The following is a 26,444-nucleotide window of genomic DNA, read 5'->3' on the forward strand; positions in this document are numbered from 1 at the left end:
GCCTAGGCTACCAGGGGTTACATACAGAAGACGAGCAACCTAACACTGATCATTACAACAAAGGCACAATTTTAACTGGATGCATCAGTGGCCTAAACTGCTTCTAGATTGAGGCCTATATTGGGACAAGATTAGGAGAGTTTAGTCTGATATTAGGGTTTGTCTTGTGTTGTGTCTTGCAGAGAAAATGGAGCTATTCAATGATGGGGACTTTATCCCCATATTTATTGCTATGTACAGGGAGCTGCCCTGTCTGTGGCAGGTAAACCACCCCTTTTACTGTGTATGTATATGTATATATATATATATATATATATATATATATATATATATATATATATATATATATATATATATACATACATACATACATACACACACACATACCTATACATATACATGATTCTGTGCAGCCAGCCCACAATGTAGCAATAACACTACAGTATACGGTCAGCAAGTGGTTAAGGAATAATGACACTCAAAAGCGCGTTGCACATTTTGCTACGTGTTGAGATTAAGGCAGAATCATAGCGATTCTGCCTGTGATTCCAAATCGCAAGATTTGAACGGGGCCTCAAAGCTTTTTCAGATTGGGAGAAGAAATAACTGTGTTTTGAAATGCAGAGGGTATAGTTTTGTGCACATCTAAACACAGCACTATTGCAATGAGCCTGAATACACAAATATGCAAATGTGCATCGCATTCAGGCTGGGTTCACGTTGGTGCGATGCTGGAAACCCTGCGATTCCTATGTGGGTTCCTGCATCTCTCCCGATTTACAGGTGGTTCACACTGACCATCTGCAATCCACTGCGGGTGTCAAAGTTAATGACCCTCCCCACAAATCGATTCGCAGATCAGAGTGCGAACTGTGAAATGGTACAGGAATCGGATCTCATGGGTGTCACACCCACGAGATCCAAATCCAGTGCGGACCAAAAAAAGGCTCCTTTACCATTTTGGTGCAAATGCAATGCGATTTTAGCCAAACAGTTTGCATGGTTGAATGCACAGTGATGTAAACAGCAATGTGGTGTGAACCCAGCCTCAGTCACACACAAAAATAAAAAGTAGGACATAGCTGGGTTCAGGGTCGCACAAATCTGCAGATTTGAAGCATGTACGTGCATAAATGCATGTAAGTGCACACATACATGCATAAGCAATTAGAAGAAAGGTACACGCCTAAACCCTGTTACGCATCTAAACACAAATACTTTAGGTGCATAAATTACGCTGGATCTTCTTCTAGCTCTACCAGCAAGAACCTGCGTTCCGGGCAGAAAATACACATTTGGTCGTGTGAATAAAATCCTAAAATTGTATGCGTTGTAACATGCATTTTTCTGAACCTTAAGCACACATATTGTGTGCCATTTATTGAATCTAATTTACGGAGATGTAGCAGAACATGTGACAAATGAATGAGCTTAAAAGCTAGTTAGAAAACGCTACCCTAGTGGGGGGTCATCCATTGCACTGTAGCATTGGCATGATGAATAGGGTAATATACTGTACTTTAGACATGTGCACTGCCGAAAAATCCATTTGTTTTAGTTTCATTGTTTTTTTGGCAGTCATTTGTTATGATCGCAATTCGTAAATTCAAAAATACGTAAATTCGAAAAGCTGAAAACAGGAAAGAAAATCCAAAAATTCAAAAGAATAACTAATAATAACTATTAAATTATAGGTATTGGAATACAAATTTATTCAAAGTTACGAATTATCTAAAATAACGAATGCTGCATCTAAACAAATAGAACGGAACAAAATAATAATAATTATTTTGAAAAAAATGTATTATTATTATTGTAATTTATTATTATTATTTTGTTACGTTCCATTCGTTTAGATACGGCATGCGTTATTTTGGATCATTAGTAACTTTGGATAAATTCGTATTCATTACGTTCACTAACAGCCAAGTTTGAAAGGAAATTTGAATATCTATAATTTAATAGTTAAGTTATTATTAGTTAGTTATTTCAGATTTTCATAGTTTCGAATTTCGGAATCTTTTAATTTTCGAATTTACATATTTTCGAATTTACAAATATTCAGAAAAAATCATTAACCGCTTCCCGACCGCCTCACATCGGCACGTACAGGCAAAATAATGTACCTGAACGTTGCCCTTTAAGAGGTGGGCTCGCATGCAGCTCTGCGAGTCCGGTCGCCGGTCCTGCAGACTCAATCACCACGGGGATACCTGCGATTGCCTCACGGAGAGAAAGAACGGGGAGATGCCATTGTAAACAGCATCTCCCCGTTCTGCCTAGCAACACGTGACACTGATCTCTGCTCCCTGTGATTGGAGCAGAGATCAGTGATCTGTAAAACTTAGCCACGCCCCCCGCAGTTAGCAACATGCCCCTAGGACACACTTAACCCCTACACTGTCACCTAGTGGTTAACTCCTTCACTGCCAGTGTCATTTACACAGGAATCGGTGCATTTGTATAGCACGGATTGCTGTATAAATGACAATGGTCACAAAAATGTGTCAAAAATGTCCGATGTGTCTGCCATAATGTCGCAGAAACGATAAAAAACACTGATCGCCACCATTTAATAAAATGAAATAAAAATTAATAAAAATGCCATAAAACTATCCCCTATTTTGTAAACGCTATAACTTTTGCGCAAACCAATCAATAAATCGCTTATTGAGAATTCTTTTGCCAAAAATATATAGAAGAATACGTATTGGCCTAAACTGAGGGAAATTTTTTTTTATATATATTTTTGGGGGATATTTATTATAGCAAAAAGTAAAAAATAATGCGTTTTTTTTTAATTTACGCTTTTTTTGTTTATAGCACAAAAAATAAAAACTGCAGGGGTGATCAAATACCACCAAAAGAAAACTCTATTTGTGGGAAAAAAACGGATGTCAAATTTGTTTGGGTACAATGTCGCACGACCGCGCAATTGTCAGTTAAAGCGACACAGTGCCGAATCACAAAACATGCTCTGGTCAGGAAGGGGGTAAATTCTTCCGGGGCTGAAGTGGTTAAACAGGTTTTTGCTAATTCAGATATTTCACAATGAACGAATTTGTCAAAATTCGTTAAACTACATCGAAACAAAATGAGTTGTACATGTCTACTGTACTTGCCATATTCTTCGCTCCCCTTTCTGCTGCAGCTCTCCTGATGTCTTAGGCAAGGTTCACATCTCTGCGGGTTGGGAACACGCGTGAAATTGTGCGCATTTCTGGCCCGCAGAGAAACATGCTGCAATTTAGCAGATGCCCGGGGTGACCATTAACGTGGTTGTAAAGGCCCAAGGTTTTTTACCTTCATGAATTCAATGCATGAAGGTAAAAAACCTGTTTGCAGCAGCCCTCCCCTAATACTTGCCTGAGCGCCCTCGTGATCTAGTAATGTTAACTAGAGCCTTGGCTCTCTGGGGACTCGCACTCCTGATGGGCTTTTGGCAGCAGCAGTCGCAGGGCTGAGCATCAGCTCCATGTGTGATTGGACATAGAGGTACGGCTCAGCAGTGCGCCTGCTTGGGTGCTCCCAAAGCAAGTTGTTTGCTGTGGGGGCAGCTGGCAGGAGGTAGGGGCCAGGAGCGCCAAAGTGGGACCAGAGAAGAGGAGGACCGGGGCTGCTCTATGCAAATCCACTACACAGAGCAGGTAATTATGACATGTTTGTTATTAAAAAAAAAAAAACGACAAGACTATTATATTGTCAGAAACCATGAAATCAGACCGAGACAGAAGTACAGTTAAATCACACTTGTTTAATAATAAAAGTAAAAAACAAACTTAGTCAAAACATACTCAAAGTTCAGTAACTGGAATGTATAGTCAGCCAAGCCAGAAGTCAGGGATTAATGTAGTGGAACAGCAAGTAGGATCTGGAGCCAGAAGGGATGTGAATCAAGCAAGTCTTTAAACAGGATTGCTGTGATGTTGACCAAGGTGAAGGTAGAGATCCTTTGGGCTGAACAGCTTAAGTAGGCACGGCTGACGAGCAGCATATCATCAACAGCTGAGTAACTGTGTAGAGATAGGAGCTGCCAATTAGCCGACAGCTGAGCGGCCAGCTCAGAGAAGGAAGGGCTGAGCCCAGCCCTGACACATATCGGTTTAAGACCCCTTTCACATGGAGGCAATTTTCAGACATTTTAGCGCTAAAAATAGCACCTGTAAAGTGCTTGAAAACTGCCTTTCATGCCTCCCCAGTGTGAAAGCACTCGGTGCGTTTGCAGGACAGGAAAAAAAGTACTGCAAGCAGCATCTTTGGGGCGGTGAAGAAGTGGTGTATACACCTCTCCTACACTACTCCTGCCCATTGAAATTAATGGGCAGAGCCTGAGAAGCGCCTCAGAAGTTCCACAACATGGGTGTTTTTAACCCCTTGTTAATCCCCCACTAGTGTCTGAAACGCCCCACTTAAACAGCAGTAAAGCGCCACTACCCAATGTGAAAGGGCTCTAAGGCCTCATTTACACTTGCTTCAAAATTTGGCATCCCACTACTGTCAGTCAAATCCAGTAAGGAGAGAGTGGGGGGGGGGGGGGGCAGGGCTGAGCAGCCTTGTGTGTGTCTATTGGTGCACGCAGCCTGGCTTGGGAGCATGTGTGTGTGTATAATATTATATATATATATATATATATATATATATATATATATATATATATATATATATTGTTACATATCCGAGTGCGGATCATCCGCCCTTACATCAGGGTCCCCAGAGAGACCCCCCTTACATCAGGGTCCCCAGAGAGCACCCCTTACATCAGGGTCCTCAGGGAGCTGCCCCCCTTCCAGGAGGTTTTCCTGTACCTGGCTGGTCTCCGCAGTCTGTGCACCTCCAACCCTCAGCACATGCCTGGGGAGAGGTGGGAGGGGACGATTGGCAGCTTTGTGGTGTTCGTGGATCGCGGGAGCTCACTGGGGATAGTAGTTCTCCTCTCAAGTATATACAGTGGAGAGGGGAGGAGCCTCTGACCCGAGCATGTATCAGTAACAGTGTACAAACAGAGTCACTCACTTGTACACTGAAGAGTGAAACTGATACATGCCCGAGCCAGAGGCCTCTCCCCTCTCCACTGTATATACTCGGCAGGAAAACTACTAGCCCCAGGGAGATCCCAGGAGATGAATTCTCCCAGGAACAATTGTTGGCGACTCAAGCAGTCCGCCTGCCAATTCACTATTCCTGGAATGAAAATTGCTAATTGGAAAGGAATGTTGTTTTCTGCCAAGATAGCATATGATTCACCTCTTTCTGGGCCGCACGACTTCTCATGCCCCCTTGGTGACTGATAAAAGCCACAGCTGTGGTACTGTTGGATTGGATCCTAATAGGACAATGCCGTAGTTTGAACGTCCAGGCCTCGAGGACCAGGCGTACTGCCCGAATCTCTAGAATATTGATGGACAAGGTCATCAGTGATTTGGACCATTTCCCTCGGACAGATGGTTCTCAGCCCAGAAGGCTGGCGTCTGTTACCACCTTCCAGGTAACTGGTAGAAAGGATTTCTCCTTCTGAAGATTCTTGGATATCAACCACCAATTGGGGCTCTGATGCACATTGCGGGATAAACGCATTGGGAAGCCCAGAGCTTGGGCCTTCTTGTTCCCAGTTGACAGATGCAGCCTTGAAAGCCAACAATCTTTCCCAAAAAATTCATGTAAAGCCAAATAGAAGGCTTCTTCTTTGACTTGGGTAACTTAATCAGTTCCCCTATGGAACTGATCCGTTCCTGGAGAAAAAAACATCCTCTTATGAGCTGTATCAATGATCACCCCAGGTACTGCAATCTCCTTGATGGATTTAGGGAGGATTTGTCTAGGTTGAGAATCCAACCTAGGTATTCCAGGTAGCCAACTGTTATGGAATTGATCTATGAAGAGAGGATCTAAGTAGGCTAGTATTGTTATACCTTGAGCCCTTACCCTGGCTAAAGGAGGAGCCAGCAGGACCTTTATAAACACTCGAGGTGGAGTAGCTAGCCCGAAAGGCATAGCTGCAAACTGAAAATGAAGATTTTCTACCTTGAAGTATACATTTCTGGTTTACTTTTTATATACTTTACAAAAATATATACAAACAGATATGTACCCATATTTGGGCCATCAACATTTTCTTATAACTTTTCTATTGGTTCTTTAATTACTCCATTCCCTTTCTTTCCCTTCTCCCTCCCCCTCCTCACCCACCCTTTACTATCCTATAGTGTATTTTAGTAGACTATTTCAGGGAGCTACCTACTTTCCCCCTGCTCTTTACCTTATATGGGGTAACCCATCCTCTCCATCCAGGGTTTCCACATTCTTACAAATTCCTTATAGTTCCCTCTTTTTGTGTATACTACCTTTTCCCTCCATACCGTTTCTGTTATTGTGTTGATCCATTCTTTTACTGAGGGGGGTTTCTCTGCTTGCCACCTCTGGGCTATTATTTTCCTGGCCTGGAAGAGGCACCTTATCACTACTTTGGTTATATTTGGTGTACCACATATTTCCGCGCCCAATCCCAGAATACACAACCTTGGGTCCATTTCTAACTTAATATCGGATATTATATTTAAGGTATTGATAACTCCGGTCCAATATCGGAATAATTTTGGATATCTCCATACCATATGTAGCACGTCCCCTGTAGCCTGACATCTTGGACAGTTGCCATTAATTCTCTGCCAAAACTGGAATAGTCTCTTAGGGTTGTAATATGCTCTGTATATTAGCATCAGACCTGAGATTTTCTGTGCAGGGGATACTGATACCAAGTGCCCCTCACTAATACCTTCCTCCATTGCTCTTCCGTAATTTCCCCTAGATCTTCTTCCCATTTTCCCTACTCTTGAGGAGTTCTGGTCCTTCAATACTTCCACTACATATATATGGGTATTGTGACAGAACCTATCCCCCACTCCAATTGAGTGCTTCCGTCAGTATATCCCGCTTCCTCCAATCTGACTATCAGAGAGATATATTCTCATAGCTGCATTGAATACAAGTCTAGCCAAAAATAGCTTGTAGAATCTTGAATGCTTTATTGGACAGAATACAGCCTTTTATACACATTTTACACAAGGGGGTAGATAACGAGGTAGGGCTGCTCATAGATACTCCCCCCTCCCCTATAGCAACAACTTAAAAGACAATTACACAATTAACATTAATTAACCCAGCACTTAAGGCAGCCTAGGTGACCAGACAGTCCGTCTCCGGAGGTCAATGTAATCAGCTCTTTCAAGGATTGTGTATTCAGAATTAACCTAAGAATAGTCTTTACATATATCCTGGGAGATACTGTGGATAAATATTACTTACTTACATTTTAAGTAATCCAAGATATATTTTCTCACTCACCCTGTACCAGGATGGCACAGGGTGACTTGAACATAACAGTTGTATGGGGAGCTGAAACATGGGTTTCCCAACCTTTCTAAGTGATTCTGTGTTCCATGTGCCCTCCCGTCACAGGTATATTTCCGATATAAATCCCTTTTTCCTACTCAGGCTAAATATTTTTTGAAGTATAGGGTTTTTATTCCATTCCAGCCCTTGTTTATCAAACTGAACATTCAAGGCATGTCTGACTTGTGGTTACCAATTCTTGAAGGTTCCTGTTATTCCAGAGTGGAGTATACTCTGTCACACCTTCTTGACCACTCAGCAGCTTCACAGCTTTCCATACCCTTGTGACTAACTTTACTGTGGGGTTTCTATTAATAAAAGAGTTTGCCTCTAATACCTCTATCAGAGTCTTATGGGGCGCCCCTGATGTCATTAATCCCCCCTCTTCTTGATCTTTACTGTCCCATAAATGTTGTAATTGTGCTGCCAAAAAGTAACTCTGTGCATGCGATACTGCCATACCCCCCCCTCCCTCAATGGTAATTGTAGTATTTGCAATCTTTTCCTGGCCTGACCTCCTTTCCAAATCAATTCCCTAAACAGTGTATCTATTTTTTTAAACCATTTCTTGTCAATCCATATCGGAGTTATGTAGTAAATATAATAATTGTGGCAGCCACAGCATTTTAATAAGATTGCATCTCCCTGCCACTGATAAGATGTCAAAACCATGAATCAGGCAGAGACAAAAGTACAATTAATGCCGCGTACACACGTATCAGACTATCCGGCGGACTTAATCTGGCGGACAAACTGCCGGACTTTCTTAACGAGCTACCTGCCACACACGATACTTTTGCGGCGGACTAGGTCCGACGGACTAAGTCCGCTGGACTATCCGCCGTACTTTTGAAATGAATGCACTCGCCCACACACACGGAGGAAAGTCCATTCATTTTGAGCGTGGCTCCAGGTAGCGGGGACCAGCGAAGGAAGCGTACCTAGTATGGAGTTAAAGGAATCTTTATGCCGATAAAACGCTGTGGGGGTCCCCCCTAGCTCCATATCAGACCCTTATCCGAGCGCGCTACCCAGCCGGCCAGGAAAGGGGGTGGGGATGAGCGAGCGGCCCCCTTCTTGAGCCGTACCAGGCCGGATTATGGCCCCGCCCATTATGATGTCACAGTGCCAGCATCCTCTGGGACTGTGACATCATACTGGGCGGGGACATCATCCGGTGATGTCCCTATATAAGTCGCCGCATGCCGTGTCTCCGTCATTGTGAGCAGAGAGAGCGACGAGGCAACATCTGAAGAGAAGAAGAGAAGAACAGAAGACGGCGACAGCGGCAACAGAAGACCGGGCCACTGCCTGTAAAAGAGCTAGAAGAAGGCGCGGTGGCACGGCCAGGGTTGTCGGGAAGAGGCCCTTGTCCTCATCAACATGGGAACAAGGTGCTTTGGGGTGGGGGGTAGCGCAGCCCCCCCTTCCCCAAGGCACCCCCCCATGTTGAGGACACGCGGCCTGGTATGGCTCGGGGGGGGGGGGGGGGCGCTCGCTCGCCCCCCTTTCCTGGCAGGCCGGGTAGCGTGCTCGGACAAGGGTCTGATGTGGACCTGGGGGGGACCCCCACGCCGATTTTTTTCCGGCGTTGGGGTTCCCCTTTAAGTCCATACTAGGTGACGGGGCCAACGACGCCTCCTTCGCTGGCCCTGGCTACTTGGAGACGCGCTCAAAATGAGCGGACTTTCCTACGCGTGTGTGGGCGAGTCCGTTCATTTCAAAAGTACGGCAGATAGCGGACTTAGTACTCCGTATTATTCCGCTGAAAAAGTGCCGTGTGTGGGCAAGTAGTCCGTTCTGAAAGTCCGGCTGGAAGTCCGCCAGACTAAGTCCGCCTGATAGTCCGCTATGTGTGCACGCGGCATTAATGGTCTGTCCTTGCATCTGTCCCTGTCTTTGGGGGCGAAAAAAGCGTTTTCCTGGTGCCTTTTTTTTTTTTTTTTTTTTTTAACAGGTAAGTTTTTATTTATCACCATTAAATGAATTAAACAAACATTAGTACAATACAACAGTGCATCGTACAACACAACATAACACAGTGTTCAGTATCCAGTCGGTTAATCAAACTTACAAATCATCTGATAAGGGTCAAAAGGTAGAGGGGAGGAAAGATGGTGAAAGGAAAAATGAAGGAGAGGAAGAAGTGGGGGGGGGGGGGAGGGGGGGAAGAAATCAGAGGCCAAGCCTCCAGATACAGCTCATAGAATAGACAAACCACATCAATTCTGCATTTCATTCGTAGCACGCGGTAATAAACAATTAGATGCAAGAGAACGTCCCAGATCCTACAACCACCCATCCCACGGTTGACCCGACTACACTCCCACCCAAGGTCCCCAAATCTTGTCAAATTTAGACGGGCACTTCCGACTCATGTAAGTCAACTTATATAGTGAAAGAGCGGAGTCAATCAACCCTTTCCATTGAGAAATCCCAGGGGGGTCCGCCTTCTTCCAGTTAAGAAGAATAGCCTTCCTGGCATAAAATGCCGCATAAAATACAAACAGTTGCCTATGCGTGCCCACCACCACTCCATCACACACCCCCAACTTCCTGGTGCCTTTTTAGTTTTAACTGGGAAGGCCTTCTTCTTGTCCACAGTGCGATCCAGAACCTTTTCTAGATCATACCCAAACAGGAGGTCTCCTTCAAAGGGGATACCCACATAACATCACCTTTGAAGCTAGGTCCCCTGACGAGGATTTTAGCCATAGTGCCCTGTGAGATGAATTCACAAGAGCAGCGGTCCTTGCTGAAAGCTTGACCGACTCTGCAGAAGCGTCTGCCATATAACCTGCTGCTTTGTGCAGCATAGGAAGGGAATCCAAGATTTCCTTCCTAGAGGTCCCGCTTTCTAAATCCACTTGCAATTGTTCCAGCCAGACCTCCAGGTTGTGAGACACTATTGTTGTGGCCATAGCAGGCTTTAAATTGGTCATGGCGACTTCCCATGACCTTTTTAACATCACCTCCATCCTTTTGCCCATGGGTTCCTTGAGGGCCCCCATGTCCTTTAGTAAAAAAAAATGTCAATAAGCGTATATTTATTGGTTTGCGCAAAAGTTATAGTGTCTACAAACTAGAGTAAATTTTCTGGAATTTACACAGCTTTTAATTTATGACTACCCATCTCATTTCTTGAGGTGCTAAAATGGCAGGGCAGTACAACCCCCCCCCAAATGACCCCATTTTGGAAAGTAGACACCCCAAGGACATTTCTGAGAGGCATGTTGAGCCCACTGAATATTTTTTTTTTGTCTCAAGTGATTGAATAATGACAAAAAAAAAAATGTTTACAAAAAGTTGTCACCAAATGATATATTACTCATATGTGCCATGGTTATATGTGGAATTGCACCCCAAAATAAATTTTGCTGCTTCTCCTCAGTATGGGGATACCACATGTGTGGGACTTTTTGTGAGCCTAGCCGCGTACGGCACCCCGAAAATCAATCACCGCCTTCAGGATCTCTAAAGGTGAAAGTTTTTGATTTCACTCTTCACTACCTATCACAGTTTTGAAGGCCATAAAATGCCAAAATAGCACAAACCCCCCCCCAAATGACCCTATTTTGGAAAGTAGACCACCCCAAGCTAGTTGCTGAGAGGCATGTTGAGTCCATGGAATATTTTATATTTTGCCACAAGTTGCGGGAATATTACAAGCTTTTTTCTTTTTTTTTGCACTAAATGATATATTGACAAACAAGATATTTGGGGGGCACACCCTAAACAAAATGCACAAAGATGGTGCTGCCATAAGACCATACAACAGAACAAAAATATTACAGCGCACACATGCAAAACTAATGCCGCGTACACACGACCGGACTTTTTGACAGCAAAGGTCTGACGGAACGAGTCCGTTGGACAATTCGATCTTGTGTGGGCTCCATCAGACCTTTGCTTGCCAAAAACACGGCGGACTTTAGAAATAGAACATGTTTTACATTTTTCCACCAGAACTCTGCTGGACCGAGAAATCCGTTTGTGTGTATGCTAGTCCGACGGACAAAGACCGACGCTAGGGCAGCTATTGGCTACTGGCTATGAACTTCCTTATTCTAATCCAGTCATACGTCATCACGTTCAAATCAGTCAGACTTTGGTGTCATTGTGTGTGGCCAAGTCCGTTCATTCGGAAAGTCCATCGGAACTCCGCCGAAAGTCCGTCGGAAAGATTGTCAGACCTAGTCCCTCGAAAAGTCCGGTTGTGTGTACGCGGCATAACATTTATATCCAGCAAGGCTTTTTAAAAACACCTAGACATTTTCAAAAAAAATCAAAAAATATGGGGATTTGGTCACACCATATTGCTATATGGTGCTTAAGCCCACTTATGGAGACAAAGTACCCCATGATTAGTGGGTCCTACGCTATCCATAGATTGGGAGATCCTGCTTCCCTGAACCATGGGAGCTATACTCCTCTATATGGGAGAACATGAGGTCTCCACCATAATACATGTTTAGTTTTGCATGTGTGCGCTGTAATATTTTTGTTCTAAATGATATATTGCTCACACATTCCATATGCATATGTGAAATTACACCCCAACATACATTCTGCGGCTTCTCATGAGTACGGGTATACCACATGTGTGGGACTTTTTGGGAGCCTAGCCGCGTACGGCACCCCGAAAACCAAGCACTGCCTTCAGGATTTCTAAGGGCATTCATTTTTTATTTCACTCCTCACTACCTATCACAGTTTCGAAGGCCATAAAATGCCAAAATAGCACAAAACTCCCCCAAATGACCCCATTTTTGAAAGTAGACACCCCAAGCTATTTGCTGAGAGTTGTGGTATTTTACAGCTCTCATTTGTTTTTGAAAATGAAGAAAGTAAAGAAAAAAACATTTTTTTTTTCAAATTTCAAAACTTTGTGACAAAAAGCGAGATCTGCAAAATACTCACCATACCTCTCAGCAAATAGCTTGGGGTGTCTACTTTCCAAAAAGGGGTCATTGGGGGGGATTGTGCCATCTGGGCATTCCATGGCCTCTGAAACTGTTATTGGCAGTGAGGAGTGAAATAAAAAATGTACACCCTAAGCCTTTGTACACACAGTCAGAGATTCAGACGGAATGTGTCCATTCGGACCGTTTTGTCGGATATTCTGACTGTGTGTGGTCTGCATCGGACTGTTTCCGTCGGAATATCCGACGGACTAAGTTTTCCAACTTACCGGTAAAATTTTCCAACAAAATGCTCCTATCGGACATACTCCAATCATGTGTAGCCTACTCCGACGGACAAAGTGCCACATATACTCAGATCAAATTCCTAGACCAAAGCTATTGGCTACTAGCCTGTACGTAGTCCCGTCGTAAAATACGAAATAACGTCATCACTTTATGTACAATCGGATTTTCCGACAACTTAGTCCGACCGTGTGTATGCAAACATCACTTCTGGACCTCTTCCAGAATTAATCCGTCGGAATTACTCAGACGGATTTGGTTGTCGGAATCTCTGACGGTGTGTACAAGGGCTTAGAAAGCCTGAAGCCCGGTGCTTGTTTTTTGGGGTCCCGTACGCGGCTAGGCTCCAAAAAAGTCTCACACGTGGTATCCCCATACTCAGGAGAAGCAACAGAATGTATTTTGGGGTGTAATTCCACATATGCCCATGGCATGTTTGAGCAATATATCATTTAGTGACAACTTTGTGCAAAAAAAATATATAAAATATTCCATGGACTCGACATGCCTCTCAGCGAATAGCTTTGGGTGTCTACATTCCAAAATGGGGTCATCTGGGGGGGTTTGAACTGTCCTGGCATTTTATGCACAACATTTAGAAGCTTATGTCACACATCACCCACTCTTCTAACCACTTGAAGACAAAGCCCTTTCTGACACGGTTTACATGAAAACATTTTTTTTTGCAGGAAAATTACATTGAACCCCCAAACATTATATATTTTTTTTAAAGCAAAGGCCCTACAGATTAAAATGGTGGGTATTGCATTTTTTTTCCTCACAGTATTTGCGCAGCGATTTTTCATTTCATTTTTTTAATTTTAATGCACTAAAACACACTATATTGCCCAAATTTTTGACAAAATAAAAAAAGGTGATTTTAGGCCAAGTGCATGGATACCAAACATGACATGCTTTAAAATTGCATACAAACGCGCAGTGGCGACAAACTACATACATTTTTAATAGCCTTTAAAAGCATTTACAGGTTACCACATTTCATTTACAGAAGATGTCTACTGCTAAAATTACTGCCCTCGATCTGACCTTCGCAGTGATACCTCACATGCATGGTGCAATTGCTGTTTACATAAGACGCCAGAGCGACGCTTGCGTTCGCCTTTGCGCAAGAGCAGGGGGGACAGGGGTGCTTTTTATTTTTTTGCTTTTTTTTATTTTTAAACAGTTCCTTCCATTTTTTTTAACATTTTTATTGTTATCTTAGGGAATGTAAATATCCCCTATGATAGCAATAGGTAAAAGCAGATGCAGCCCCTGACCACGACAGCTCTCCCTGGCCAGCCTCCCCGGGTCCTGCAGGGGGGGAGTCCTCAGAGCCTTAAGGGGACCCCTTAGAGCCCATATTCTTCGGGGTACTTGTACCTCTTCTACCCGTAATATGCCGAAGCATGGGGGCATCCTCCCGCAAAAAAGTTATGCCGCATACACACAGTCGAACTTTTCCACGGGCAAGCCCTCCGTCGGAATTTCGACCGTATGTACGCAGTATTAGGAGCAAAATCGCTCCTCCGCCCCTGCTGCCCCCATGTTTCGGCATATATGCTCTTTTTTTTTTAACTGTGGTGGTGAAATCACCTCCTACAGCACTAGAGTCACAGCTTTATGTATTGTGGGAGCAAACGCTGTTGCTGCCAAGACAAATCCGTGCTGCAGCTGAATGGCGCGCCTGAAAACCGCTTATGGTTAAGGAAAAAACCTCCTGTGTAATGTACACAGGGGCTGAAGTGCCAGCAGCAGTTGCAGCCCCTGACCCCGACGGCTCTCCCTGGCCAGCCTCCCCGGGTCCTGCAGGGGGGGGGAGTCCTCAGAGCCTTAAGGGGACCCCTTAGAGCCCCTATTCTTCGGGGTACTTGTACCTCTTCTACCCATAGCACAAAGCAACAAAGGGTAGAGGTACCACAAAAAATGCACTGACTGCTGAGCCCTGTAGTTCAGCAACTGCCGCTTCTACCAAGACTCAGCCCGGTGCTGTAAATGCTGCCTGGGAATGCCCGTGTCTTCCACACACACATGCGCCTGTCAGCATTGTGTCCCTCCATAGGCTGTAATGGCGGCAGCGAACATCGGCGGGCGACGGCGGGTGGTGCGGTATATTACCGCTCTCTGCCCAGGCCTGTCTCAGTCCCCTAATCCGTGGAGGGAGAATCCCAGAAGGAAAAAAAACCCTTACCTTCATCCTTCATGGAGCATGGCTGGAGGAGCATAGAGCGTGGACACCAAGCAGGCAGATCAGGCATGAAAGGTATGTGCTCTTGGCAGCCCTCGGTGGCGACTATAGGCATAGCATACATTCACTTAAAAAGGAGAAAACCTACTAGAATTAGAAAAATTCTTGAGGAGTCTCCCTTACCTTATCCAGCTGCAGGGTCTAAATAACAGACCCAATCTTCACCTCTCACGGTGGGTTCCATTTGGAAAAAACCTTCAGAGACTGGGGCCCCCTTGAATAGTTCTGGGCCCCTAAAGAACCCTGCCAGAAATATGGCTGAAAAAAACAAATACTGGGTCCCAGGGTCCAGCTCTCTAAAAAGAGAAGCATTACAGGGAAAACCTTGTTTCTTCGGACACGAGGCCCGGGTACCATCCAATTCATTCTGGAAAATACACTTTTAATGGATCCGGTTGCATGGCTGGCCCCCGTAAGGATATTCCAGCGGAGCTCAGCACAGCACATCCTTGTGACCAACAGCTAAGACACTGGCGAAAAAACTGAGGTACCTCCAGTAGGGGGAGGGGTTATATGGGGAATTGAACTTCCTGTCTAGGGTGTGCCAGTGTCCAATCACCTTGTGATATCCTATAACCCATCAGTAATTACTGACTCTCTGTGTCCCGTGATGTAAGAGAAAGAAAAATTGATACCAAGATGATACCTAAACCCACAGGCATCATTCTGGTATAACCATTCAAAGTCCAGCAACATACCAGTACATCGCTGGCCCTTCTTGGACATATATTGTAATCTTTTTTTTCATGCAGCCTGTTGGCTGAACGAAAAAAAGATTGATCAGGAGGTATGCCCACCATTAGAATACCTCCCTTCATCCACCCACTTCTAATGATGGGCATACATGCACCATTTATATATGCCGAAGCATGGGGCCATCCTCCCGCAAAAAAGTTATGCCGCATACACACAGTCGAACTTTTCCACGGGCAAGCCTTCCGTCGGAATTTCGACCGTATGTACGCAGTATTAGGAGCAAAATCACTCCTCCGCCCCTGCTGCCCCCATGTTTCGGCATATATGCTCTTTTTTTTTAACTGTGGTGGTGAAATCACCTCCTACAGCACTAGAGTCACAGCTTTATGTATTGTGGGAGCAAACGCTGTTGCTGCCAAGACAAATCCGTGCTGCAGCTGAATGGCGCGCCTGAAAACCGCTTATGGTTAAGGAAAAAACCTCCTGTGTAATGTACACAGGGGCTGAAGTGCCAGCAGCAGTTGCAGCCCCTGACCCCGACGGCTCTCCCTGGCCAGTCTCCCCGGGTCCTGCAGGGGGGGAGTCCTCAGAGCCTTAAGGGGACCCCTTAGAGCCCCTATTCTTCGGGGTACTTGTACCTCTTCTACCCATAGCACAAAGCAACAAAGGGTAGAGGTACCACAAAAAAAATGCACTGACTGCTGAGCCCTGTAGTTCAGCAACTGCCGCTTCTACCAAGACTCAGCCCGGTGCTGTAAATGCTGCCTGGGAATGCCCGTGTCTTCCACACACACATGCGCCTGTCAGCATTGTGTCCCTCCATAGGCTGTAATGGCGGCAGCGAACATCGGCGGGCGACGGCGGGTGGTGCGGTATATTACCGCTCTCTGCCCAGGCCTGTCTCAGTCCCCTAATCCGTGGAGGGAGAATCCCAGAAGGAAAAAAAACCCTTACCTTCATCCTTCATGGAGCATGGCTGGAGGAGCATAGAGCGTGGACACCAAGCAGACAGATCAGGCATGAAAGGTATGTGCTCTTGGCAGCCCTCGTGGCGACTATAGGCATAGCATACATTCACTTAAAAAGGAGAAAACCTACTAGAATTAGAAAAATTCTTGAGGAGTCTCCCTTACCTTATCCAGCTGCAGGGTCTAAATAACAGACCCAATCTTCACCTCTCACGGTGGGTTCCATTTGGAAAAAACCTTCAGAGACTGGGGCCCCCTTGAATAGTTCTGGGCCCCTAAAGAACCCTGCCAGGAATATGGCTGAAAAAAACAAATACTGGGTCCCAGGGTCCAGCTCTCTAAAAAGAGAAGCATTACAGGGAAAACCTTGTTTCTTCGGACACGAGGCCCGGGTACCATCCAATTCATTCTGGAAAAGACACTTTTAATGGATCCGGTTGCATGGCTGGCCCCAGTAAGGATATTCCAGCGGAGCTCAGCACAGCACATCCTTGTGACCAACAGCTAAGACACTGGCGAAAAAACTGAGGTACCTCCAGTAGGGGGAGGGGTTATATGGGGAATTGAACTTCCTGTCTAGGGTGTGCCAGTGTCCAATCACCTTGTGATATCCTATAACCCATCAGTAATTACTGACTCTCTGTGTCCCGTGATGTAAGAGAAAGAAAAATTGATACCAAGATGATACCTAAACCCACAGGCATCATTCTGGTATAACCATTCAAAGTCCAGCAACATACCAGTACATCGCTGGCCGTTCTTGGACATATATTGTAATCTTTTTTTTCATGCAGCCTGTTGGCTGAACGAAAAAAAGATTGATCAGGAGGTATGCCCACCATTAGAATACCTCCCTTCATCCACCCACTTCTAATGATGGGCATACATGCACCATTTATATATGCCGAAGCATGGGGCCATCCTCCCGCAAAAAAGTTATGCCGCATACACACAGTCGAACTTTTCCACGGGCAAGCCTTCCGTCGGAATTTCGACCGTATGTACGCAGTATTAGGAGCAAAATCACTCCTCCACCCCTGCTGCCCCCATGTTTCGGCATATATGCTCTTTTTTTTTTTTAACTGTGGTGGTGAAATCACCTCCTACAGCACTAGAGTCACAGCTTTATGTATTGTGGGAGCAAACGCTGTTGCTACCAAGACAAATCCGTGCTGAAGCTGAATGGCGCGCCTGAAAACCGTTTATGGTTAAGGAAAAAACCTCCTGTTTAATGTACACAGGGGCTGAAGTGCCAGCAGCAGTTGCAGCCCCTGACCCCGACGGCTCTCCCTGGCCAGCCTCCCCGGGTCCTGCAGGGGGGGGGAGTCCTCAGAGCCTTAAGGGGACCCCTTAGAGCCCCTATTCTTCGGGGTACTTGTACCTCTTCTACCCATAGCACAAAGCAACAAAGGGTAGAGGTACCACAAAAAATGCACTGACTGCTGAGCCCTGTAATTCAGCAACTGCCGCTGCTACCAAAACTCAGTCTGGTGCCTAAGTAAACGCTGCCTGGGAATGCCTATGTCTTTCACAATCACATGCACCTGTCAGTTCTGTGTCCCTCCATAAGCTGTGTGCATCTAAAAAAGAGTGCACTTTAAAGCCTCTGTAGCCTAGTGCTCCAAACCCCCCTCCTCCGACCACTTCTCAGCCAAAAAAACACTGAATGGATCTGGTCTGCATGGCTAGCCCCAGCAATGATTGCTCCAGTGGAGCTCAGCACAGCACATCTTCACTTGTGACCAACACCTTAAACACTAGCGAAAAAACAGAGGTAATCCCACCAGTGGGAGGGGTTATATAGGGAGTGCACTTTTTAATTTAGGGCGTGCCAGTGTCCATCACCTGAAGGTGGCCTATAACCCACAGAGTAACTACTATAGCTCTGTGTCCCGTGATGTACGATAAGAAACAAACGTTTCACTGTACCAGGGAAACACAGTCAAGAACTGAGGTTGAGTTGAGCTGCATCTTGATATAGAGCGGTCATTTACCCCGTAGAGTCCCGACCTGCTTACAAACACATACACATGCTAGGGCCAATTTGTAGACAGGGCCAGATTAACATACCGGCATGTCTTTTGGAGTGTGGGAGGATACCAGAGTACCCGGAGGAAACCCACGCAGGCACAGGGAGAACATGCAAACTCCAGGCAGATGGTGTGGGCAGATGGTGTTGTGGTCGGGATTTGAACCAGTGACCCTATTGCTGCTAGGTGAAAGTTCTAATCACTACACCAAGGTGCAGGGGAGGGGAAGGGCGGGGGTTTTAACCTTTGTCTGTTGATTGCGCTTCCTGTCAGGTGGGACTAGTCATCTCTCAGGTGTGCCGTCCTGGAAGATGACTGGAGAAATTATTATTAAGCATATACAAACAGCATAGCCAGCTGGAAGCAATGCTGTACAGTGCCTTGCGAAAGTATTCGACCCCCTTGAACTTTTCAACCTTTTGCCACATTTCAGGCTTCAAACATAAAGATATAAAATTTTTATATTTTGTGAAGAATCACCAACAAGTGGGACACAATTGTGAAGTGGAACAAAATCTATTGGGTTTTTGAAACCTTTTTAACTAATAAAAAAATGAAAAGTGGGGCATGCAAAATTATTCGGCCCCCTTGCGTTAATACTTTGTAGAGCCACCTTTTGCTGTGATTACAGCTGCAAGTCGCTTGGGGTATGTCTCTATCGGTTTTGCACATCAAGAGACTGAAATTCTTGCCCATTCTTCCTTTAAAAACAGCTCGAGCTCAGTGAGGATGGATGGAGAGCGTTTGTGAACAGCAGTTTTCAGCTCTTTCCACAGATTCTCGATTGGATTCAGGTCTGGACTTTGACTTGGCCATTCTAACACCTAAATACGTTTATTTGTGAACCATTCCTTTGTAGATTTTGCTGTTTGTTTGGGATCATTGTCTTGTTGGAAGATAAATCTCTGTCCCAGTTTCAGGTCTTTTGCAGACTCCAACAGGTTTTCATGCAGCATGGTCCTATTTTTGGCTGCATCCATTTTCCCCTCAATTTTAACCATCTTCCCTGTCCCTGCTGAAGAAAAGCAGGCCCAAACCATGATGCTGCCACCATGTTTGACAGTGGGGATGGTGTGTTGAGGGTGATGAGCTGTGTTGCTTTTACGCCAAACATATCGTTTTGCATTGTGGGCAAAAAGTTTGATTTTGGTTTCATCTGACCAGAGCACCTTCTTCCACATGTTTGGTGTGTCTCCCAGGTGGCTTGTGGCAAACTTTAGACAAGACTTTTTATGGATATCTTTGAGAAATGGCTTTCTTCTTGCCACTCTTCCATAAAGGCCAGATTTGTGTAGTGTACGACTGATTGTTGTCCTATAGACAGACTCTCCCACCTCAGCTGTAGTTCTCTGCAGTTCACGCAGAGTGATCATGGGCCTCTTGGCTGCATCTCTGATCAGTCTTCTCCTTGTCTGAGCTGAAAGTTTAGAGGGACGGCCAGGTCTTGGTAGATTTGCAGTGGTCTGATACTCCTTCCATTTCAAAATGATCGCTTGCACAGTGCTCCTTGGGATGTTTAAAGCTTGGGAAATCTTTTTGTATCCAAATCCGGCTTTAAATTCTCTACAACAGTATTACGGACCTGCCTGGTGTGTTCCTTGGTCTTCATGATGCTCTTTGCGCTTTCAACAGAACCCTGAGACTATCACAGAGCAGGTGCATTTATACAGAGACTTGATTACACACAGGTGGATTCTATTTATCACCATCAGTCATTTAGGACAACTTTGGATCATTCAGAGATCCTCGCTGAACTTCTGGAGTGAGTTTGCTGCACTGAAAGTAAAGGGGCCGAATAATTTTGCACACACCACTTTTCAGTTTTTTATTTGCTAAAAAGTTTAAAATATCCAATAGATTTCGTTCCACTTCACAATTGTGTCCCACTTGTTGGTGATTCTTCACAAAAAATTAAAATTTTATATCTTTATGTTTGAAGCCTGAAATGTGGCAAAAGGTTGAAAAGTTCAAGGGGGCCAAATACTTTCGCAAGGCACTGTAGGTCCATATGCTGTGCAGCCCTCAATTTCCACTCGCCTGCTCGCATTAGGCAAGTGGAAATAAGCTGAGGGCAAGTGTGGAACCGAATCGGAGGTGGTAGGACAGGCACTGCAGTTTGGTCCCCCAGAGCCACGCCCCACTCCAACCCCCCACCCCCCACCCCCGACTTTTCCACGCTCCTCCTCATAGGTGTTAAAGCGACGGTTCACACAAAAATGTAACCCCCCGCTTTTCGGAACCCTTCCCCCCTCCGGTGTCACATTTGGCACCTTTGAGGGGGTGCAGATACCCGTCTAAGACTTCCGGGCATAGACACGGGAGTCTACGCCACTTCATATCCCCGCGCTGCCTTCTGGGACACACACGGGTCCCAGAGACAGAGCTGCTCCCCCCCAACCCCCCCCCCCCCCCCGATTAAGCCCTCCACCACTCCTAATACTGTGCTGGCATCTCCCAACTCTGCACGGTACACACAGCTTGAGCACAGTCACACAGCTACGATGCACAATGTATAGCTGGCTACTGCAACTGAGCTGCTTTTCTGACCATGGAATTCCACAGATCAGAACTAAACACAGTAGCCAGCTATACAATGTGCACATGGAGGATACTGTGTGTGTAAGGGAATTGGATTTCAGCTCCAGTGTGTGCAGTGTGGGATTAGGTGATCTTAGTGCCTGTGCTCAGGCTGTGTACAATGCACGGATGGGAGACAGAGCTCTGCCTAGTGCATGGTCAGTAGTGACCCCCTGTATTGTGCCCCCCCCACTGCACTGTGCCCTGCTGCCCCCCCCATACTATGCCCTCCTTCCCCCTGGTAATGTGACCCCCTCAGCCAACCCTGTACACTCCTAAATGCCCTGCACCCTCCTTCCACACCCCATCCTGTGCACTCCTGTTCTACCTGTACTGTGCAATCCTACACGCCCCACAGTGTGCCCTCCTACCCACCCTGAACCCTTATGTGTGCTTCTACCCGCCTCACACTGTGCCCTCCTGCCCAACCTGTACTGTGCCCTCCTACTGGCCCTGAACCCTACTACCCAACCTGTACTGTGCCCTCCAACCCAACCTGTTATATCATTTTAATCCTATCACGGGCAAATGAGATTAATTTTCTAATGAACCCAACCTGTACTTCTGTGCCCTCCTGCTCAACCTGTACTACTGTGCCCTCCTGCTCAACCTGTACTACTGTGTCCCCCTGCTCAACCTGTACTACTGTGTCCCCCTGCTCAACCTGTACTACTGTGTCCCCCTGCTCAACCTGTACTACTGTGTCCCCCTGCTCAACCTGTACTACTGTGTCCCCCTGCTCATCCTGTACTGCTGTGTCCCCCTGCTCAACCTGTACTGCTGTGCCCCCCTGCTCAACCTGTACTGCTGTGCCCCCCTGCTCAACCTGTACTGCTGTGCCCCCCTGCCCAACCTGTACTGCTGGGCCCTCCTGCCCAACCTGTACTGCTGGGCCCTCCTGCCCAACCTGTACTGCTGGGCCCTCCTGCCCAACCTGTACTGCTGGGCCCTCCTGCCCAACCTGTACTGCTGGGCCCTCCTGTCCAACCTGTTGGGTCATTTTAAGACTACCACGGGCGAATGATATTACTTTTCTGATGAACCCAAGAACTGAAGAGTCTTTAGTCTCAGCCTCTGAACCTTTTTCATTAGGCTCAGTCTCCTTTAAATCCTCCTCGATAGGCTGAGATTCCAGTTCATCAATCTGTTGCTGCAGCCATTGTTGTCGTTGCTGTCGTTCCCATTGCTGTTAACACAAAAACCAAAACATAAGTCAATTCCTGTATAAACAAAACAGACAGCTGCTAAAGAAATAAAAGTAAATGACAAACTATAAATGCCAATACTTACAAAGCAGCAGAAGCCGACTGTAGATAAGATGAGGATGAGAAGTACCAAGAAAGCCGCTAGATAATACCAAGTTGCCTGGGATTCTGAATAGCTGGTGATGAATATCTCTGCTCCTTCCGTTAACCTTTTAACCATAACTGAAAAAAATAAAAACAAAAAGGAAGTTTAAATGAAATGGTTTCTAAAAATTATTATTCATAACAGCCATTTTCAGAAATATATAGGATTGACAGAAATACAGGGCATTGCATTTAAGACATTTTTCATCTTTTTCTACTTTTTTTTTTTTTTAAATAAGACATGTTTTGTGCTTTAAAATTATTTTGAACCTTCGTGAACCGTACAGAGATTAATAACTAAGGGCCGGTTCACACAGCGATGCGCGGCGAGGCGTCTCCGACTTGCCTCGCCGCGACCTGCACGGACCTCAGCGGCGACTTGCAGAGGACTTCTGTATAGAAGTCAATGCAAGTCGCCCCCGAAGTCGCCCCAAAGTAGTACAGGAACCTTTTTTCTGAGTCGGAGCGACTCGAGTCGCTCCTCTCAGAACGGTTCCATTGTACAGAATGGGGGCGACTTGCGGGAGCGAGGCGAGGCGAGCCGTGTCGCCTTGCCTCGCGTCGCAGTGTGAACCGGCCCTAACTATCTTGGTGAGAAATAGGGGAAGCCTTATAAATAAGAAATGACTGAACAGCCACATGTTTTAGATTGTAAGCTCTAACGAGCAGGGCATTCTGATTCCTCTTGTACCAAATTGTAATGTAACTAATGTCTGCCCTCATGTTGTAAAGCGCTGAGCAAACTGTTGGCGCTTTATAAAACCTGTATAATAATAATAATAATAATAATAACAGTGATGTGTGAAATCATAGCTTTACAAGGAAACCCGTTTCCTGTTTCTGACCTCCACCACATTATAGGATACAGTGGTGACTTGCAGGTGGGTGGAAGAAACCATTGAGAACTTCAGAGGACCCAGGAGATCAACATTCCCAGAAATACCAGTTTCTCACCAGACAATTAAGGATTTACAATGTTTTTATACAGTTACATCTACTTTGACAGATTCATTTTTGCAACGTGCACGCTTTAACGAGAATTCAAGAGAAGGCAAAATGTATTTTGAGAAAACAAGTCTAAAAGGGAAAAGGAGCGTTATACATAAATCTATAGCAATATAAAATGTATAAAAAGTTACATTTACACTTACCATTAACAATTTCTGTTGTAGCGACTATCTGGTCTGGAGAAGGTTCTTCTGTTAAGAGAAAAAAAAAAAAAGCAAAAACAAAAAGGATTAGAACATCAAAAACATGTAAAGTGCATTAACCACAGACCAACTGTTAATTAACCATTAACCAACTGTCACTTAAAGTCAGAATTCTATCCATTCAGATAATGTGTGTAGTAGCCCCCCTAATACTTATCTGAGCCCGATCTCTGTCCAGCGATGTGTACAAGTGCCTCAGCCGTCCAGGATTGGTTGAGATACAGCAGCGGCGCCATTGGCTCCCGCTGCCGTCAAGGTCAGTTAGCCAATCGGGGAGAGAGGGGCGGGGCCGAACTGCAGCTCTGTGTCTGAATGGACACAGGGAGCTGTGGCTTGGCTCAGGTGCCCCCTCGTAGCAAGCTGCTTGCTGTGGGGGGCACTTAACAGGAGGAAGGGGCCATGAGCACCGAAGAGGGACCCAGAGAAGAGGAGGATCTGGGCTGCTCCAGGCAAAACCATTTCACAGCGTAGGTAAATAATAATTTTTTTTTGTTTCTTTAAAAATAATAAACTTTAGTATCACTTTAAACCCCATACACACGGGCCGAATGTCGGGCGGAATCGGTCAGTTCGATAGAAACTGGCCGACACTCAGCCGTATGTGCTGCAGCTAGTCCAACAGAAGCCGGCCATTAAGCTGACTTTTGATGAAGAGGAAAGACCGTAAAAAAGCCCTGCTAATCGGCTCCCGGTCAGCACTCTCATCCAATGGGCGATATTCCCCCACCCCCGCCACAACTCAATAGGACAGCAGGGGAGATCACTGTACTAGTGTGTACTAGGCATTAGGGACTCATTTTGAAAAGCACTGAGCAGAGAGAACTCCAACGGTCTTTGCCCTCTATACTCTGCAGACTGATTTTTTTTTTGAATAGACAGGATGCAGCGTGAGAAGTGAAGTGCAGTATTAAAAAAAAAAAAAAAAAAAAAAAAAGGGGGGGAAGAAGGAGTAGATAGGGATATCGGATCTTTTTTTTATTTTTTATTAATGAGCCCTTAAAGACCGGGCCTCTTTTTCAGACTCTGTGTTTACAAGTTAAAAACACTTTTTTGCTAGAAAATTACTTAGTACCCCCAAACATAAATTTTTTTTCCCTCTAACACCCTAGAGAATAAAATGGGGGTCATTGCAATACTTTTATCACATCGTATTTGTGCAGCGGTGTCTTACAAGCACACTTTTTTTTTAAAAAAAAATCACTTTTTTGAATAAAAAAAATAAGACAACAGTAAAGTTAGCCCAATTTTTTTTAATATTGTGAAAGATAATGTTACAGCAAGTAAATTGATACCCAACATGTCCTGTTTCAAAATTGCACCCGTTCGTGGAATGGGGACAAACTTTTACCCTTAAAAATCTCCATAGCGGACATTTAAAAAATGTTTTAATAAAACCCTACAGGTTGCATGTTTTGAGTTACAGAGGAGGTCAAGGGCTAGAATTATTGCTCTCGCTCTAACGATCATGGCAATACCTCACATGTGTGGTTTGACCACCGTTTTCATATGCGGGCGCTACTCACATATGCATTCGCTTCTGTGCATAAGCTCATCGGGATGCTTTAAAAAAAATGGGTGTTTTTTTCTTATTTATTTTATTAGATTTTATTTCTACACTGTTTTGTAAAAAAAAAACAAAAAAAAACAAAAAAAAAAAAGAAATTTGGCTCGCTTTTATTCCTATTACAAGGATAGTAAACATCCCTTGTAATAGAAAAAAGCATGACAGGTCCTTTTAAATATGAGATCTGGGGTCAAAAAGTCCTCAGAACTCAAATTTGGATGTAAATGCAATAAAATAAAAAAAAAATAGAAGTTTTGTCATTTGGAAAAAAAAAGTGCCTTTAAGAGGTATGGGCAGAAGTCACGTTTTGACGTCGTTCCACCCTGCTATGGTATGGAGATGGGTGGGGGCCATCTTAGACTCCCTCATCTCCATACCCAGCCACCGATAGGACCCAATCGCCTCCGCCGCTGCTGACGGCTCTGGTAAGTGGCGGAGGGTGCGGGAGAGCAGTGAGAAGGGGGGACCCCCTCTCCCACCACTGATCTTGCGGTGAATCCGCCGCAGAGACCACTATTATCATAAACAGGACCGCCAGCTCAAAAGATGAATACCTCGGTTATGGCAGCAGCTGCTGCCATTACCGAGATATCCATCTTTAAACTGCCGACGTATATGTACATGAGCCAGTCGGTAAATGGTTAAGATTGGTCCATTTCATCCTGTACAAATATATATAGTAAATAAAGATATAGTTACACAAACCTGTAGCAGGCAGTATATAGTCCTCATACATGCCTGTTTCTGGTTCCTTCTCAACAGCAAAGAATTTTTTAATTTTTGAAAAAAATCTTGACTCTGTAAAAGAATGAAAAAAATATTAAAAATGGGTGAACTGCATTTAGTAGAAAGACAAGATTCAGTGACAACGACATCTGTCATATCCTTTTATCTGTATGAGCTAGCAATATTTGTTCTATCCCCACCACCCTGATTTAATAGGGGTTTGTAAACCTACATTTTTAGATTCCTATTTTGCCATTCAGGTGCGACTTACAAGGGCAATTGTAAATACCAAACCTTTTATTGTATTCAATAAGCTACTATAGCAGTGATGGCGAACCTTGGCACCCCAGATGTTTTGGAACTACATTTCCCATGATGCTCCTGCACTCTGAAGTGTAGTTGAGCATCATTAGAATTCATGGGAAATGTAGTTTCAAAACATCTGGAGTGCCAAGGTTCGCCATCACTGTACTATAGTA

At 45.0% G+C, this 26,444-nt stretch overlaps 1 protein-coding gene across 1 annotated transcript in view; it reads right to left on the minus strand.

Annotated features, from left to right (window-relative positions):
- Positions 1 to 5,267: 5,267 nt before the first annotated feature.
- The window catches only part of LOC143986754 (uncharacterized), a 38,654-nt gene continuing 17,477 nt past the window's right edge, over positions 5,268 to 26,444 (minus strand). Inside the window, exons 6-10 of the mRNA XM_077485159.1 lie at positions 25,945 to 26,037; positions 23,616 to 23,663; positions 22,406 to 22,542; positions 22,077 to 22,301; positions 5,268 to 5,387 (exon numbers count right to left, since the gene is read on the minus strand). Coding sequence (XP_077341285.1) covers positions 5,268 to 5,387; positions 22,077 to 22,301; positions 22,406 to 22,542; positions 23,616 to 23,663; positions 25,945 to 26,037 — 623 coding nt within the window. The remainder of the gene's footprint in view (positions 5,388 to 22,076; positions 22,302 to 22,405; positions 22,543 to 23,615; positions 23,664 to 25,944; positions 26,038 to 26,444) is intronic.

Source organism: Lithobates pipiens, unplaced genomic scaffold (assembly GCF_037356315.1).
Source record: "Lithobates pipiens isolate NorthernLeopardFrog02 unplaced genomic scaffold, aLitPip1_a1.2 Scaffold_18, whole genome shotgun sequence".
In the NCBI taxonomy this organism is placed as follows: domain Eukaryota; kingdom Metazoa; phylum Chordata; class Amphibia; order Anura; family Ranidae; genus Lithobates; species Lithobates pipiens.